Below are 17,358 nucleotides of genomic sequence, written 5' to 3'. Positions count from 1 at the left end.
TTCTACGGCGGAATTCCCTGTCAGCGGAGAAAAAATTCCATAAACTCATCAACGATGAACAGTAGAGAGATCGAGCCCTGTCGCAACGACTACAAGGCAGAGTGCGCCAGCTTGCTGAAGGCAATTTATTAGGGAGCGACTTTCTCAAGCAATTATTTTTTTCTCGCACGCCTACTAACATCCAAGCCATCCTCGCACACATGTGCGACATCAGTACCGTCGAACAATTGACGACAGCTGCCGATAAAACACTCCGACGTTACCTTCTCTATCTCCTTCCATTACCGTAGCGGCCACAGCATCCCGGCTCCAGGATTTTCGACGTGCCACAGAAAAAAAAAAAAACAATCGAAGACTTAGTAGCGGAAGTCCGCAACCTTCGTTTGGAAAAGAATACAGTCCTACATGCAAGATGCCGATCCCGCTCTAAATCTCTATCCATATATCAATACGTCGGCAATAATGGATCGGTATGTTGGTACCATACCAACTTCGGTGCCAAGGCAAGGAAATGCACACCACCTCATTCAAATAATACCTAGGGAAACGCCCAAACGGAGCAGTAAGTACGGCCACTGTTTCTGGTATCATCCCTCCAAGTGGTGCAATTTTTACCAAAGATGAATTTCCCAGAGGAGCTTCCTGATTGACTCAGAAGCTGCCTGTAGTATCTGGCAAGCCAAATATACGCACAGAAAACCTTGTCCTTCAGCCACTATCTTGCAAGCGGTCAACAAATCACCCTTTACCACATATGTCGAAATTTCTCTCACCTTGAATATACGACTCGAACAATGCTTCCAGTGAGGTATTTTAGTTACCGATCTACTGTACCCGATACGTAGGGCAGATTTCCTCTCCCACTTTTCCTTGCTGGTTGATCTAAAGAAAAGGCAAATGATCGACAGTAAGACGTAACTCACTGTGCGTGACACTGACTGTTTTGTTTCCACAGTCAGCCCGGCTCTTTTTTTTTTTTTGCCGCCGCTGCTTCCAACAAATACTACACATTGTTGCAAGCATTCACGGAGTTAACGAAACCCATGTCCTATGGAAAGGATAGAGAGAAAATGCATAGCACCAGCTTAAGTGTGTTTATCTGGTTTCTTAACGTTAGAAATACTAACTTTAATATAGAATGCGATATAATTAGGCGTAGTTGAACGTTACCTAGTTGGAGCAAAGAGGTAAAATTTATGTATTTAGGAAATATTCCATGTTTTCATGGCTAAACATCAGTTGCTTAAGAATAGGCTGGAACAAGACTTAAGATATTCTCACCTCTACAGAAGGGATTATAAAAACTTCCATGAGACGAACTTATGATTTAGTAACTACCACGTAAATAGGAGGTGACCGAGTTTACATGGCAAATGTCAGTGTAGTATCTGGTTTGACTTTCAAGTAGAAATCAGTGTTCTCTATAAGTAAAACTATTTATATTAAGAATTCTTGCAATACACATAGGAGGACGAAACCGTATTTAATTTAAAATCTAATTTATACAAAGAAAAATAAGTTCATCATTCCACATATATTTAGTTGTATCTGATTTAATAACCAGTAGTTACATTCAATATCTGAAGATCATTAATTCATAATCCACCTAGGGCTAAAATTTCAATAAATATATTGTGACCTAGGTGCAGGAATGGCTATGTGGTACTGGTAAGAATCTTGCTTACCAACCTCATGGTTCCGGGTTTGGTACCACTGCGTGGCACTTTGGGTAAGTGTCTTCTACCAAAGCCTTGAGAGTGGATTTGGTAGACGGGAACTGAAAGAAGCATGTCGTATATATATATATATATATGTGTGTGTGTGTGTGTGTGTGTGTGTGTGTGTGTGTGTGTGTGTGTGTGTGTGTGTGTGTGTGTGTGTGCGTGTGATTGCCCCTGCCCACCAATATCGCTTGATAAACAATGTTGGTATGTTTACGTCCCCGTGACTGAGTAGTTCGGAAAAAGTGTCCGATAGAATAAGTACATGGCCGCAGTCAAATGACTGAAATAAATAAAAGAAAAGAATAATTAAAGGTCTAGTATTCTGATTTCGAATCTAAACCTTAAGTTCGAGATGAGGCCAATCTTATAGCAGTTTATATATATTGCTAAAATCTTTTTATCCTTTATGGAAAATAATGGAAACCTCTGTAGAGACAACTGGAATTTCAGAAGTATAAGGTACTAATATCAAAGAAGAACCAACGATAACCACTAGTAAATATACACATATAAAACTTCCAATATGGTTAGTCGATATAGAGCAAAACTGGTGTACACTTGGACAAAATTTATCCCTAGGAAAAAACATCTTTCCATACAAGCTTATATATATATATATATATATATATATATATATATATATATATATATATATATATATATATATATATATATGTACATGTGTGTGTGTATGTGTGTGTGTGTGTGTGTGTGTGTTCCTGGAAGGCCATTTTCCACATTTGGTATTGCAATCTATTACAACTACCGATTTGGACATCATTGCAAGATTCCAAATATCGCATCTTCTCCATCTAGTGTAAGGACTTAGCACTGTAAGATTTCAAAGGCCTGTATCCTTTCAGCACTCTACCAAAACATTTCAGAGATCTGCAAGGTATATTTGTTAAATTTTTATCTAATGTACCAGATGAGCCCACATGGCAGCAGGGATCACAAAGATGAACAACTCCGTCTAACTCGCCACTTCACCAGACATAATGCCGGAGATGAAAGCTTGGAATTTAGTGTAAAATAAAAACACCTCACACTAAGGGTGGTACTCTAGCATGGCCGCAGCCTCTAGCTGGGACCAGTAAAAGTAAATACAAAAGATGTTTGTGTATATTTATTTCATTTTTCGCCATAGTCTTCTTGATTTTCCATGTGCTTCTTCCAGTGGCTCACAATTTTGATGACTCCATGGTTTCAATAGTGTGGCTGGCCGAATGCGAGCGTGCATTGTCGTCCGACAATAATTCATACTTTAACAATAGACTTTGGTGTTTGATGCGAATTGCTGGTTTCAGTTTGTTGGCTGCCATTTCATTGTAGCCTACACTAGTGACAATAGACCCCTTTTCCAGGCAATGTTCATGTATAGGCTCGTTTGCATCCCCAAATACAGTTAGCATCACTTTTTCCGTAGAAGGTTCAGTCATGAATTACTTTTTCGCTATCGATTCCGGATGTTTCCATTCTGTCTTTTCGATTCTGGCTCAAAATGATGGACGCAGGTCTCATCTCTTGTGACTGCTATCTCCATAAATGCTTTGCTTTCATCATTGTAGCTGTCAAATAAACTCTGACGGATCTCCACTCGATTTCCCTAATGCGCTTCGGTAATCTTTATTGGAACCCATTACACATAGATTTTACGGAAGTTAAGCATTTTAGTGGATGATTTCGTACACAGAGCCATGATTAATTTGTAGAAACCATGCCACACAATCGATAGTCACTCGTGCGTTTGCAGCAGCTATCTCTCGAACTTGTTAAATCTTCTCGTAATGACAGAGGTTGATGGACCTTTTGCTCTGTTCTCATACTTCGCGCTTATTCGGCCACTTTAAAACTTCTTGATCCAATTCAATCTTGTTCAGAGATTTAAAACTTCCCGTTTCACTGATACACACTTCTGCGCAGTAAAGCTCTGTTCCAGTATAGTACTGAACGCCTGCGATGAATTTAAGCCACTGACACACATTCAGACCAGAGAAATCGGATCACTGGTTGCTGTTCTTCCTTGATGCACATTGCCAGTGGAGCGGCCATGTTTACTCTGTAACACAAGAAAGAAAAGTGGAGCGGTCAAGGTGGAACGTCGGTTACGTAATCGGGAGCATACCATGTGACCGTTGAAGGTGGTGCGACCGACCATAAGAATGTTTTGACCAAACGGCGGTTATTTTTCACTTCCCCTTCTGCAATTAGTATTATTGTTTTGGTCTCCTTGATTTGCTGAGAGATTTTTCCTTACGGCACAGAGACAAAACCTCAGATATCTATATACACATACGCACTCAAGCACGAACACAAACAAACAAACAAACAAACACGCGAATTGGAAAAAACAACAACAACAGCTCTGTCTCTGAAAGCAGAGAAAGAGAATCACAACTCAAAAGACCGATGCTGGATACAATATTTATATGAATTCTTTATTAACAGGCAAAACGTGACTTATGTGGATCACTAGTGGTGGTCAGCTGGATTGGATGGAGGTTAACGAAACCAATAGAATCAATGGATATTATGTGCTGGGTTAGTTCTGCTGCCTCAAGCGGATGAATATGGCCATGGAATCTGCTAATGGATAACCTGGAAGTAACAATAACAACATCAACAAGAAAAGGAATTCTAATATATCGTGGGAAGAGTTTACACGTGGTAGCTCGAATTACTAGAAATAGCAGTCGATTCCCGGTCAGAACGCTTTTAATCATAAAATCAGCTGAATCAAGCCTGATTGGTTGCTGAACATTAAGTACGAAAATAACTTCTACTATTACCACTCATAGTCACACACAGACACAGACTGACACAGGCACGCACACACAGACACAGACACACACACACACAGAGAAACACAGACACGCACACACACACAGACAGGCAGACAGACACACACACAGACACAGATACACACAGACACACACTGACACACAGACACACACACACACACACACACACACACACACACACATACATACACACGCACACACACACACACACAGAAAAGATATAATGTCACTTACCGTTCTTCCATACGAATTCCAAATTTGTATTAGAATAACGGATTGAAGGAGAATGACCTTTGTAACGAAACGAACAGAAAGGTGGAATCTCATCGACAATCAACCAGCCGCCAATTTTTGAACATGTCTTAAATTTACCTATATAGAAGCTACGTATTCCGCTGTGGAGTTAATGAAAGTTGGTTGGGTTTCAGAATATGAAAATCTAAACATTTATGAAATATATGAATATGTCAGCTATACAAAACTGAATCAGTCAGTGTTTAAAATTGCCTTCCGTGTATCATACTTAATGTATATTCACATTGTTGATAGACTAATTACTATAGTATATTTTCCTTGAATAATATCTCATGTGGATTTGCTGTGTTACGAACACAATAAATGCCGGAAAGACAGAAAATCTTCGTCCCATCAACAGCCGGTGAGAGCAAGGTGTTATAGCAGGACACATATTGCAGTAACTGGCCTGTCGTGAATGAGTATACGTTATGTATGATACATAGAGATCTATAGCAGTCTGTGTTAAAATATGCTGTGACATCACCAACAGCCATCTATAGATTCTCTTCCCAACGAGATCTGTCTTACACTCACACACGCATACATTTTCTCTCTCTCTCTCTCTCTCTCTCTCTCTCTCTCTCTCTCACACACACATACACACACTCATACACATAGATATACATACACACGCACGCACATACGCACACACACTCACATACAAACATACAAGCACGTAGAAATGTGCAAATGTAAATACGCCAACAAATGCGAAACTACACACGAGTCACACCTCAGTAAAAAAATCCACAAAACGCCACTAACCTATAAACGATAATATTTTCCCATGTTAAACATCTTACCAAAGTGCCAAATAAACATACAAGAAATTTTGCTCAGTAGAAATAATATAATGAAATATAATATTCAAAACGAACAGATATAAGTCAATATTCTAAGGTGAATATTTTCGTGTTTATCACTTTAAAACATGTCACTTAACGTGAAAGCCAGGAAACTGCTTTACTCCACCCGGAAAGCATTTCATTTAGATATATAATGTTAGAAATACAGAAATGTACTAATAATAGAGAAACAGCCTCTAGCAATGGCGACGGAATTGCTAAATCCGTATTTCTTATGAATTCAAACACATCAGTAGTAAGTAGTCGTTGGCATCCGCAGGTCAAGAGAAATTTCGCTTCTTTTGACATAGAAAAATAGTGATTAGCAAATCAGCGGTACTGTAGTTAGCCGGAAGTCTGGATATATTTCATCATTACAGACGACATCAGTATTTGTTCAAATTTGCATTCTGTATATCATAACAATTGCAGATATACTGTTGAAAGACTGGAAATATGATGCGTTGTTCGTCTCCACAGAGTATCGCGTCTAAATGTATAGCGTCAGACTGTATATCCGTAGCCTACGAAAAGTGCTTTTTAATATTATATTTCTCGACATGACAGAATAAGACAAAACAAGAAAGAAGATAAAGAAACATACAAAACTCCCTCCACTGAGAAAAGAAGGCTTGTGGCTGAAGCTAGATCGACCCATGGCGAACTTTTCAAGTTTCTTTGAGAGAACCAGGATTTAAGTGTTGTATTTCGTCCATCAAATATCATAGTCACCACAGCTGTTTGTTTTTCATAAATCACCAGTTTAACCTGCAAAAGAAATGAACATGTATCACACACACACACACACACACACACACACGCACACACACACGCACGCACACACACACACACACACACACACACACACACACACACACACACACACACACACACACACACAATGAAAAAAATAAGTGAATAAATTTAAATAGATCGAGATAATTTAATTTACATTTCCTTGGATGTTAGCCATAATGTCCACTCTCATTTTTCTTCATCATTGCTTTGAATGTAAAGAATTTCTTTAACACACGAAATTAATGACATTGATTTGTCATTGACCTAAGCGGTACCTTGCTCTATCTAAATGAGTCAAATATTATTTTTAATTCCCCGTCACTTGAAAACTTCATATTCTACCATGATACTATCTGGTACATATCGCTTAATTAACCTCTAATACAGCTTGACCCCCACCCCCACAAGATGTGGTAATCTAAGGTAAACTTTTCATTTCATAATCTTACAAAAAATCTCATGTCATTGCATGTCAAGTTCTATAACTCAATGTGTTAATAAAAGCAATTTTCTGCTATTGAAACACGTATCGTAATACCTAAACGACCGATTCCTTTTTAGATCCGATACACCCCACTACAGACACATATACATATACGTCATATATATATATATATATATATATATATATATATATATATATATATATATATATATATAAATATATATATATATATATATAAATATATAAATATATATATATATATATATATATATATATATATATATATATATATATATATATATATATATATATATATATATATATATATATATATATATATATATATATATATATATATATATATATATATATATATATATATATATATATATATATATATATATAGATAGATAGATTCCTTTCTCTATGATAAATTTTTCTTATTACTACGGTTTGCCGCGGATACAATTCGTTTCAACACGGTTTCGCCTTCATAATATAAAATTTTTACAGGTCAAAAATGTCAGAAGCAATTGAATTGATCTAAATATCTGTTAATCATTATTACTAAAATTATGAAAATAACAATATGTGTTTGTGTGCGCGTGTATGTGTATGCATATGCCTACATACCTCATCAATGGGAAGATAGTTCCAGAAATCAAGAATGGGACGTCGGCAGAAGTTGGGACAAAAGGTACCAATGCATTTGTCCACATTCCAGGTTGAAGGACTTTCGATATTCATGAATGAATTATAGACTTTCGAACCAGCTCCCATTGATATGGCATATGTTTTAATCCATTGGCTGTCTGAAATAATAATGATAGTAGTAGTAGAAGTAGTAGTAGTAGTGGCTTCAAAGCTGAATACCTGAAACATTATTTCGGCCATGAACTCACGCGCAGCCGCAGTAGTTCGGTATGGTGCTAGAATATTGAAGTGAACAGAGGAGGAGAGATAGGAGTTGGACAGGAAGACAAGAAAGCTTCTAATGATGCATGGAGTCCATCATACACCTTCAGACACTGATCGTCTCTACACGAAAAGAGCAAATGGAGGAAGGGCACTGATAAGTGTGGAAGACTGCGTACGTATCGAACTCGGGAGCTTGATGAGACACCTATGCTAAAGTAAGGAAACCTTGCTAGTGGCAGTTAGGACTGAGGGAGTATTGAAAACCTAGAAAAAACGGCAAAATAAAGGAAGAAATACAAAAATGATATGGAAAAGCATAAGGCAACAAGGGACTCCACAATAATTTCCATGTAACCACAATAGAAGTTGTTGGAAAATATAGGTGGGATTGGCTGAAAAAAGGAACACTGAAGAAAGGGACACTGAACATAGAGACTGACAGCACTATACTGGCAACATATAGTCATGGTTTTTCCACGAATTCGAGGGTCAACCTTAGGAATGAGCAAGTTGCACCGCTGTGCCGCATCTGTAATAGAGTGGACGAAACCATGGTTCATATCACTTACGAATGGCCTAGACATGTCCAAAACCACTACAAATTTTGGCGACACAGTTAGGTAGCGAAAGTGCGATGTTGGAACCTGTGCGGAAATTGGGGGTTAGAGAGAGGTAAGACGTAGTATGAGAACAAATCGGAGAGAATGGTGGAACCACAGTCAAGCAAAATCCTCTGAGGTTTCCAAAACCAAACAAATCAGGTGCTAGAGCAAAACAGAGCGGATCAAGTAGTTGCCGACAAGATGCACCACATGTGCCATACAGTTGATGTTGCGCGCCCCTTTGATCCGCGAATAATCAACAAAGAAGGCGAAAAAAATAGATAAATACAACACTCTTAAGTACGAAATATTCTAGCAATGGAAAATGAAGCAGGTGAAGATAGTGCCAATCCCTGAGGGGTCCTTAGGGACAGTATCAGAAGGCATCAAGAGGAATATAAAGGAAAGTAGAAAAGAGTGCCCAGTAGAACTGTTACAAAAGGTTTGCTCCCTTGACGCGGTCAGAATAATCCGGAAAGTATTAGTTGAAAAGGACGGATAACATGGTACCATGGGCTGGAAGCAGCATGCCCGCTACGCATGCAAGACTCCAAGAATTCCAACAAAATCTGTGGTAAAATGAAATAATAAGAATGGATTCAAATTTTGTCACAATGGCAGCAATTTTGGGGGAGGGGATGAGTCGATTACATCGATACCAGTGTTCAACTGGTACTTATTTAATCGACCCCGAAAGGATGAAAAGTAAACTCGACCTCGATGCAATTTGAACTTAGAAACATTTCGTTCAGAATGCTAATGATTCTGCCAGCTCACCGCCTTAAAAAAGAAAAGATATGATAATGATAATAATAATAATAATAATAATAATAATAATAATAATAATAATAATAATAATAATAATAATAATAATAATAATAGTAATAATAATAATAATAATAATTGGAAGATTTGAAGGAAGCGGTCTTTTAACGAAGATAATTTTTTTAAGAATATTTTTATTCTTAAAAAATGAAATTTCACTGCAATACAAAGCACAGGACCTCCTATGCACGATGTCTCAATGAAACACGTGCGATCACACACGCAAAACCAACACCGGAAAGTTTACAAACTATAAAAAAAAAGAAATGGAACAAAATAGTAAGTACATATATTGAATAATTACGCATACACTTGAACGTGTACACAATGATATATACGTTTTGATACCCATAGAACTACACATGCATCTTAATGTTTACAGAACTACGTAAAAATCACAGGACACACTTACGGATACGAAAACACATATCACAAACGAAGCAAAACCAAAACTTTTTTTCTTTCTTCTTTGTTTATTTTCATTTTGTGAACAAATACAGACAGTGAACCATTCATAAGTTTAAAACGCCACACACACACAAAAATACACTATGCCTGGAGATAAATCTATCAACAAAAAAAATACAGATGAATACCGATCTGCTAGCCTTAAAAAACTACGCTACGAGCAATGTTTACATGCTGAGAACTCGGTGACGGTGTTGTCTCAAAAAACTGACCCTAAACAGACAAATCCGTCCCCGAATGTCAACGCCAAAGCTCGTCATGCCTCAATGATAACAAGGCAGATCACAAACCAGAGTGGTTATCGACCGAATCACAAAGGGCCACTCACTCGAAATAGATCTGCTAGCCTTAAGAAGCTACGTCACGAAAGCTCGGAGACGGTGTTGTCTCAAAAAACTTACCCTAAACAGACAGATCCGTCCCCTAGCGTCAACGTCGAAGCTTGTTATGCCTCACTGTTAATAAAACAAAATATAAACCGCAATGGTCATAGACCGGATTATAAAGGACCACTTACTCGGATAATGAACCAGATCCGAGACGAGAAATCTGCTACTGGTTCAAATCTTCCCGACACACAGGAGCTGGAAGTACCCCACAACCGGAATATTCCAACAGATGGCCATCCATGCTCGTCATCAAATAACCAAAAGATAAAGAATGAAAAATGGTCTAGGGAAGATAATAAAGAAGTTCTTAGAGCCTTCTACCGTGCCATATATTTCCCTACAGATAAATCTAATACTGTACAAACCTACTTAAACTGGAGACAGAAACACCTTGCAGTAAGACCCTACATAGACAGTAATAAACTTGCCAACGTCAGAAGAAACATTATAAAAAAAAAATTACTAACTGAAATAGAGATTGACCAAATTAAGCAAGCAGTAAAGGATAAAAAGAATGAAACTGCAGCTAAAGAAGATACTACAGAGGAAATAATTATAAACCAGCCCAAGGCTGATGAAAATACAGTAATAATTGAAAGAGTTAAGGTAACTGATAGGCAAAATAAAATACTCTCTGAACCAACCATAAACACTAAGGCAGGTGAAAATCAAATAGATGAAGGAAGTCATACAGAAATCGACGCAACAGAACTACATGATCTAAAAAATCAAATCATGATTGAATGGCTGAAAATTAAAGAAACTAGTATGAATGAACGCGACACTCTCCCCAAAATTCGCAATTCTAACCAAAACCTGAAAATAATTGGTAAAATCCGCCTTGCACTTAAGGATATAATTTCAGCTAATGATGTTGATATTACAGATCTCAACCACCTGTACTATGCATCCGCAAGAATCTCAACGATTCTATGTGGTGAAAAGATTAGAAAAAGACAACACTCCCACAAAAAGCCTTCTTGGCAAGAACGCATTCAACACCAAATTAAGCTGCTTAGATCTGACATAGAATGTTTGAAAAACCTTAAATTTGACAAGAGTATCAAACCTACAAAGACCCAAAAACTAAAGAAAAAATATAACATGAAAACCATAGTTGACATTGATGCCACCATAGAAACCATCAAGCAAAAGGTATGTGCTAAAGCTGCCCGCATAGCAAGGTATGAAAAGCGTGTTAAATTCTTCCGAGATAATAACATGTTCAAAAATAACCCCAAAAATTTCTACAGGAAGATAGGGAAAACACCAGTAACAATAAAGTCTGTCCCATCAAAAGAAGAAGTGCAAGAATTTTGGAATAAAATCTGGGCAGAAGATAAAACACACAATGAAAAGGCCCCTTGGATTGATAGAATAGCTACAGACCTAGACTCCTTAGAGGAGCAAAAGTGGGAGGGGGTCAGGGTAGAAGATATAAGATCTGCTCTCAGGAGGTCAAGCAAATGGAAGTCTCCAGGAAAGGATAAAATTCCTAACTTCTGGTTGAATGCCTTCCCAGAAAGCCATGAACTGCTAACAAAACTTTACAACGATGTTTTGCAAAATCCTAGTTTGATGCCCTCTTGGCTAGTTAATGGTTTAACATTCCTGCTTCCAAAAAATGAGGAAACAAACGAACCAAAAAATTATCGCCCCATAACCTGCTTAACAACAATGTATAAGACGCTAACATCTGTCCTAACCGAGTACACCTATAGTTTTTTAATAGAAAGTAGCATATTCCCTAATGAGCAAAAGGGATGTAAACGTGGATCTTATGGTTGTAAAGATCAGCTACTCATCAATAAGATGATCTTAGAAGATTGTCACAAGCGACACAAAAACTTGTCAATAGCCTGGATAGACTATAAAAAGGCCTTTGATAGCCTACCACATAGCTGGATTAGGAAATGTCTGGAAATGTATAAAATAGCTCCTACTCTGCGAAACTTTTTATCTGTAAGTATGAGATCATGGAGAACCACACTGATGTTGAACAATGACAATGAATCTCTAAATGCTGGAGATGTAAGAATTTCATGTGGCATTTTCCAGGGTGACTCACTATCACCACTCCTCTTCTGTCTAGCCCTAATACCGCTCTCAAAATTGCTCAATGATGCACAGTATGGTTATAAAATATTTGATAAAAATATAAATCATCTCATTTACATGGATGATTTAAAGCTCTTTGCAAAAAATGACCAACAACTCAAAGGCCTACTAGCGATTGTTAAACAATTCAGTGATGACATCAGGATGCAATTTGGCCTTGATAAATGTGCAAAAGCTATCTTTATCAAAGGAAAAATGACAAACACATCTAATGTGAACCTTGACCAGCAAAATGTCATAAAAGAGTTAGAACCAGCGGAGAGCTACAAATACCTAGGGGTAATTGAAGGGGACAATATCAAGCACTCAGTGATGAGGGAAAGGATCAGAAGAGAATGTTATCGCAGGGTGAGAGCAATACTGAAGACAGAGCTGAACGCGAGAAACAGGATCGAAGCGATCAATGCTCTAGCCATACCAGTCGTGACTTACAGTTTCAACATCGTTAACTGGTCAATTACTGAAATATGTAATGTTGACAGAAAAATACGAAAACTGTTGACAATGCATAGAATGCACCACCCTAAGGCAGATATAGAACGTCTTTATCTGCCAAGAAAAGAGGGAGGTCGAGGACTACTACAGCTGGCATTATCAATGAAGGTAGCCACAATTGGCCTAGACACCTATATGAAAAACTCTGAGGACTGGATGCTAAAACTTGTCTTAAAATATGAAAGCAAGAAAGCATCTTACTCAGTAACAAAACAGGCAAAGGAATATCTAAGTGAATTCCAATTGCAACAAATTCAAGAATTAGACGAACTAGAAACACCTACAGAAAAAGCTAAGCGCTTGAAAACCCGTGCTAAAATTGCTGCCTTAGCTATTATGACTGAAAAATGGCATGGAAAACCTCTCAATGGCAAATACCCAAAGAGAGCGAATAATGCAGATATTGACAAAGCCCTTACCCACCAATGGTTAATGGCCTCTGGATTGAAATCAGAAACAGAGGGGTTTATCATAGCAGCCCAAGATCAATGCCTACCTACAAAGAACTACCAGGCCAACATATTAAAGAACGGCAGCTCCCCATTATGTCGTATATGCCAACAACAAAATGAGACCATCGATCATGTTGTCTCCATGTGCAGTCTGCTTGCGCCTACAGAGTATCTCAACAGGCATGATAGAGCTGCACAATATATTCACTGGGTAATATGCAAAAACCTGGACTTGCCCCATGATAAAAACTGGTGGGAACACAAACCACCCCCAGTACTTGAAAATGATCACATTGCACTCCTCTGGAACTTCACCATTCAAACTGACAGAAAGATAGACGCAAATAGGCCAGACATCATACTGAAAGACTTCAGACAAAAATCATGCCTCCTCATTGATATGACTGTCCCAATTGATATAAACGTATCTGTCAAGACCTACCAAAAACTGAGCAAATATAAAGATCTTGAAATAGAAATTAGCAAAATGTGGAATCTGAAGACGAAAACAATACCTATTGTCATAGGTGCCCTGGGAATGACAGCGAAACGGGCTGATTACTACCTAGCTCAGATACCAGGAAACCCCAAAATGGCTGAAGTCCAAAAGATAGTGCTCATGGGAACTGCCCATATCCTACGTAAAATACTGTCTATGTGATCTCAAATTTTAAAGCAAACATAATTTTCTTATGGTTTCTTAAACATTCACTTGAACAAAACTGTACAAATCCAAATATATGGTACCCTAGGCATAACACCTACATGAACTTCTAACTTGTTGTCTCTTGAGGTCTCTGGGTGAGACTTGGATCCAACTTGTACAAATGCAAAACAAAAGTCAAACATAAAATAATAATAATAATAATAATAATAATAATAATAATAATAATAATAATACAACCAAAAACTCAGAGAATACGCAGATTTGAGAAAAGAATCAAATTCTACCAGCAAAATAAGATGTTCAAATCCAATGCCAAATCAATTTACAGGGAAATAGGGAAAGAAATATTAACCATTGAAAATTCACACCTAATGGAAGAAGTTGAAAACTTTTGGAAAGGGATCTGGAGTGATGAGAAACAATACAATGAAAATGCAGACTGGATCAAACGCACCCAAGATGCCTACAAAAATCTACAAGAACAGGTATGGGAAGACATTTCAATCGCCGACCTAAGGAGGGCACTAACGAAGGCTCATAAGTGGAAATCCCCTGGTATTGATAGTGTACCAAATTTCTGGCTCTGCTCACTCTCGTCCGCACACAAAATATTAGTAATACTATTTAATAGTATTATGAAAGACCCGGAAAAACTCCCCACTGGATGGCAGATGGTATTACTTACCTCCTCCCCAAAATAACGAAACCAAAGATCCAAAAAACTACCGGCCTGTAACATGTTTGTCTACTACCTATAAGATTTGGACATCTATTCTAATGGAGAAAACATATACGTTTATGGAAGAGAATAACTTCTTTCTCACCGAACAAAAAGTTTGCAGACGAGGCTCATACGGATGCAAAGATCAGCTCTTAATTAATCGTATGATCTTTGAGAACTGCCATAACAATCGCAGAAATCTCAGCTCTTCATGGATTGATTATAAAAATGCCTTTGACAACACACCACATTCGTAGATTCTGAAATCGCTGGACATTTTCAAAATTTCTCCTGTGATTTCAGATATTTTAAAGTATAGTATGTCACTGTGGAACACGAAGCTCCAATTATATCATTCTAATGGAGTATTGCGCTCAAACAATATTAGTATAAACTGTGGCATTTTCCAAGGTGACTCACTTTCACCACTAATTTTCTGCATAGCACTAATACCACTCTCAGGTGAACTGAATAAGACGGTATGGCTACAAAATTGACAACAGGAAAATAAGCCATCTATTTTATATGGATGATTTAAAACTATATGGCAAAGATGAAACCCATTTGAAAATGATTCCAGGCTTACAGGAAGTGTAAACAATTGTGTTAACTGGAACAACTCATGTACTGAGAAGAGCATTATCGCTGTGAAAACAACATCCATTCATTAATTTTTTTTTTTTACATACATATTTTACCTGTGAATTTGCGTGTGTAAACTGGGAATGCATACAATGAGATTCTCTGCCCCAGGTGTACGGAAAACACTCGGCGACAAACGGAAGAAAATTTGAAGAAATTAGAAAAAACAACAACAACAACAACAAAATAATAATAATAATAATAATAATAATAATAATAATAATAATAATAATAATAATAATAATAATGGTAATAATAATAATTCACTTACTTCTGAAGTAGGACATCTCGTTGCTGTCATTCGTGCTGACGACTGTCATTAGATTTTTCGGTGAGTAATTCTTACAAACATGGCTGACATTGTTGTAAGTGAAGAATTCCGATTGGCTGCTTAGAGAAATCTCGGGACATTTCAGTAGACATTGAGTGGAAAAGAATTGTTCTGTTGGCGGTGTCTGAAGGAAACGGTAGGAATAACCAAGAGGCAGAGATCTGTAGCTGCCTGTATAAAATTCCCGATTTGAGGCAACGGTCAAAATTGTAGTAAGGGTTAATAGCAGCAGTGTGGACACGGTTGGAATGGTAGAAGGAAACTGGAACATCTTGGCTCTAGAATCAGTAGAGGACGATGATATAAATATGTGTGTGCGCATGTGTAAGTGTGTGTATGTTAGAAGATGAGGAAGAAAATTTAGAGAGAGATGGAGAGGAAGATACAAATTCAAGAGTGGAAGAGATAAAGAGAAAGAAGCAGAAGAGAAATTGATAGAGAGATAGAAATAGGGAGAGAGAGAGAGAGAAATCGACGATGGTATAGGGAGAGAGAGAAAGGGATAAGGGGAGATGTAAAAAGAAAGACTAACAGATAAAAGAAAGTGAGAGACATCAGAGTAAATGAGAAACATAGGGGGAGCTAGAGGATAGGAGGGCATGGAATAGAGAGGGGAAGAGAATACGTACGACATTGCTAGAAATAGATAGTAATAGAGAGAAGGGACGAGATAAAGGAAGAGATAAAGTGCAAGAGATACATTTGTGAGGGGAAATGAAAGAAGAAAAAGCTAATAGAGAATATCTGAATTAAAAAGAACGGGATGGTCACGGCTGGAATATCTTTGACGCACAAACGTAATCTGTCCACTATGACCGTCCAGTAATGTCCTCTCCTCGGATGACCGTCCACTTACGAATATAATGACATAAATATGAAGGATGCCCACAAATCTCGCTTTCAGAATTACCACAGATGTCAGCACTGTCTCTAGATGTCAAGTCAGAATCCCTACGAATGCCGATATTGTTCACTGCTTTCAAATGTTACAGAGGCCGACTTATCCTTTTATCCTTTCAGGCTCATTAAAACAAGTATTAAGTGAGCGGTGGGGTTCATATAATCGACTGGCCCTTTCCTATAAAATTTCAGACCTTGTGTTTATAATAGAAGGACTATTATCCAGAATTACCACAGGGGTCGGCACTGTCTCCAGAGCTCCTACGAATGACAATGTCAGCACTGTCTCTGGAAGTGAAACCAGAGCGCAGGTTTCCGAACTGTTCCCTGATAGCAGGACTGCTCGCTACTGTCACCAGTATCTTCAGATATCACAACTCTATATAATGGTCAATAACATACACAATGAGATCAACACTGATCATTAATGATATTATGCCTTCACCTACACGGAACTAAGCTAAACTGTCTAACATGAATATGAACAGGTACACTTCATTGAGCACGTTGGATACCCAAATGCACATTCGATGGGATGTGTTGGATATTGTTGTTGGCTGTAGCGGTGGTGTTGCTGTGGCGGTGGTATTGTTGTGTTTGTTGTGATGGCAACAGTTGATATATTGAAGATGTGTGTGTGTGTGAGTGTGTGTGCGTGTATAGTGATGGATGTGATGGTTTCGTTTATTTACGACTTGATTTCTTAATTACACCAGAGTATAATTACTTATAATGGTGATACTTAACAAAAACTAATAATAATAATAATTCAGCTCCATTGAAGACCATGAGTTGGCAACGCATCGTAAGCCACCCTATAATTTGCGGAAAAAATCATCTGCGCGCTGGGTATACATCGGCCCTTCCATGCGTCTTTTCATTTATAGTTCGTAATCTTCCCGATTTTGATTTACGATCAT

General features: G+C 37.8%; 1 protein-coding gene across 2 annotated transcripts in view; it reads right to left on the bottom strand.

Annotated features, from left to right (window-relative positions):
- Positions 1 to 4,137: 4,137 nt before the first annotated feature.
- LOC106882933 (uncharacterized) overlaps positions 4,138 to 17,358 on the bottom strand; it is a 40,647-nt gene continuing 27,426 nt past the window's right edge. Inside the window, exons 2-6 of one of the 2 annotated variants that reach the window (XM_089343851.1) lie at positions 15,479 to 15,816; positions 7,544 to 7,722; positions 6,272 to 6,435; positions 4,760 to 4,920; positions 4,138 to 4,322 (exon numbers count right to left, since the gene is read on the bottom strand). In XM_089343851.1, coding sequence (XP_089199977.1) covers positions 4,267 to 4,322; positions 4,760 to 4,920; positions 6,272 to 6,435; positions 7,544 to 7,722; positions 15,479 to 15,809 — 891 coding nt within the window. In that variant the 5' untranslated portion in view covers positions 15,810 to 15,816 and the 3' untranslated portion in view covers positions 4,138 to 4,266. The remainder of the gene's footprint in view (positions 4,323 to 4,759; positions 4,921 to 6,271; positions 6,436 to 7,543; positions 7,723 to 15,478; positions 15,817 to 17,358) is intronic. The other variant, XM_089343852.1, reaches the window with a different exon arrangement.

This window comes from Octopus bimaculoides, chromosome 28 (assembly GCF_046866305.1).
Source record: "Octopus bimaculoides isolate indiv1 chromosome 28, ASM4686630v1, whole genome shotgun sequence".
Lineage (NCBI taxonomy): Eukaryota > Metazoa > Mollusca > Cephalopoda > Octopoda > Octopodidae > Octopus > Octopus bimaculoides.
This window is presented reverse-complemented; position numbering and strand designations above follow the sequence as displayed.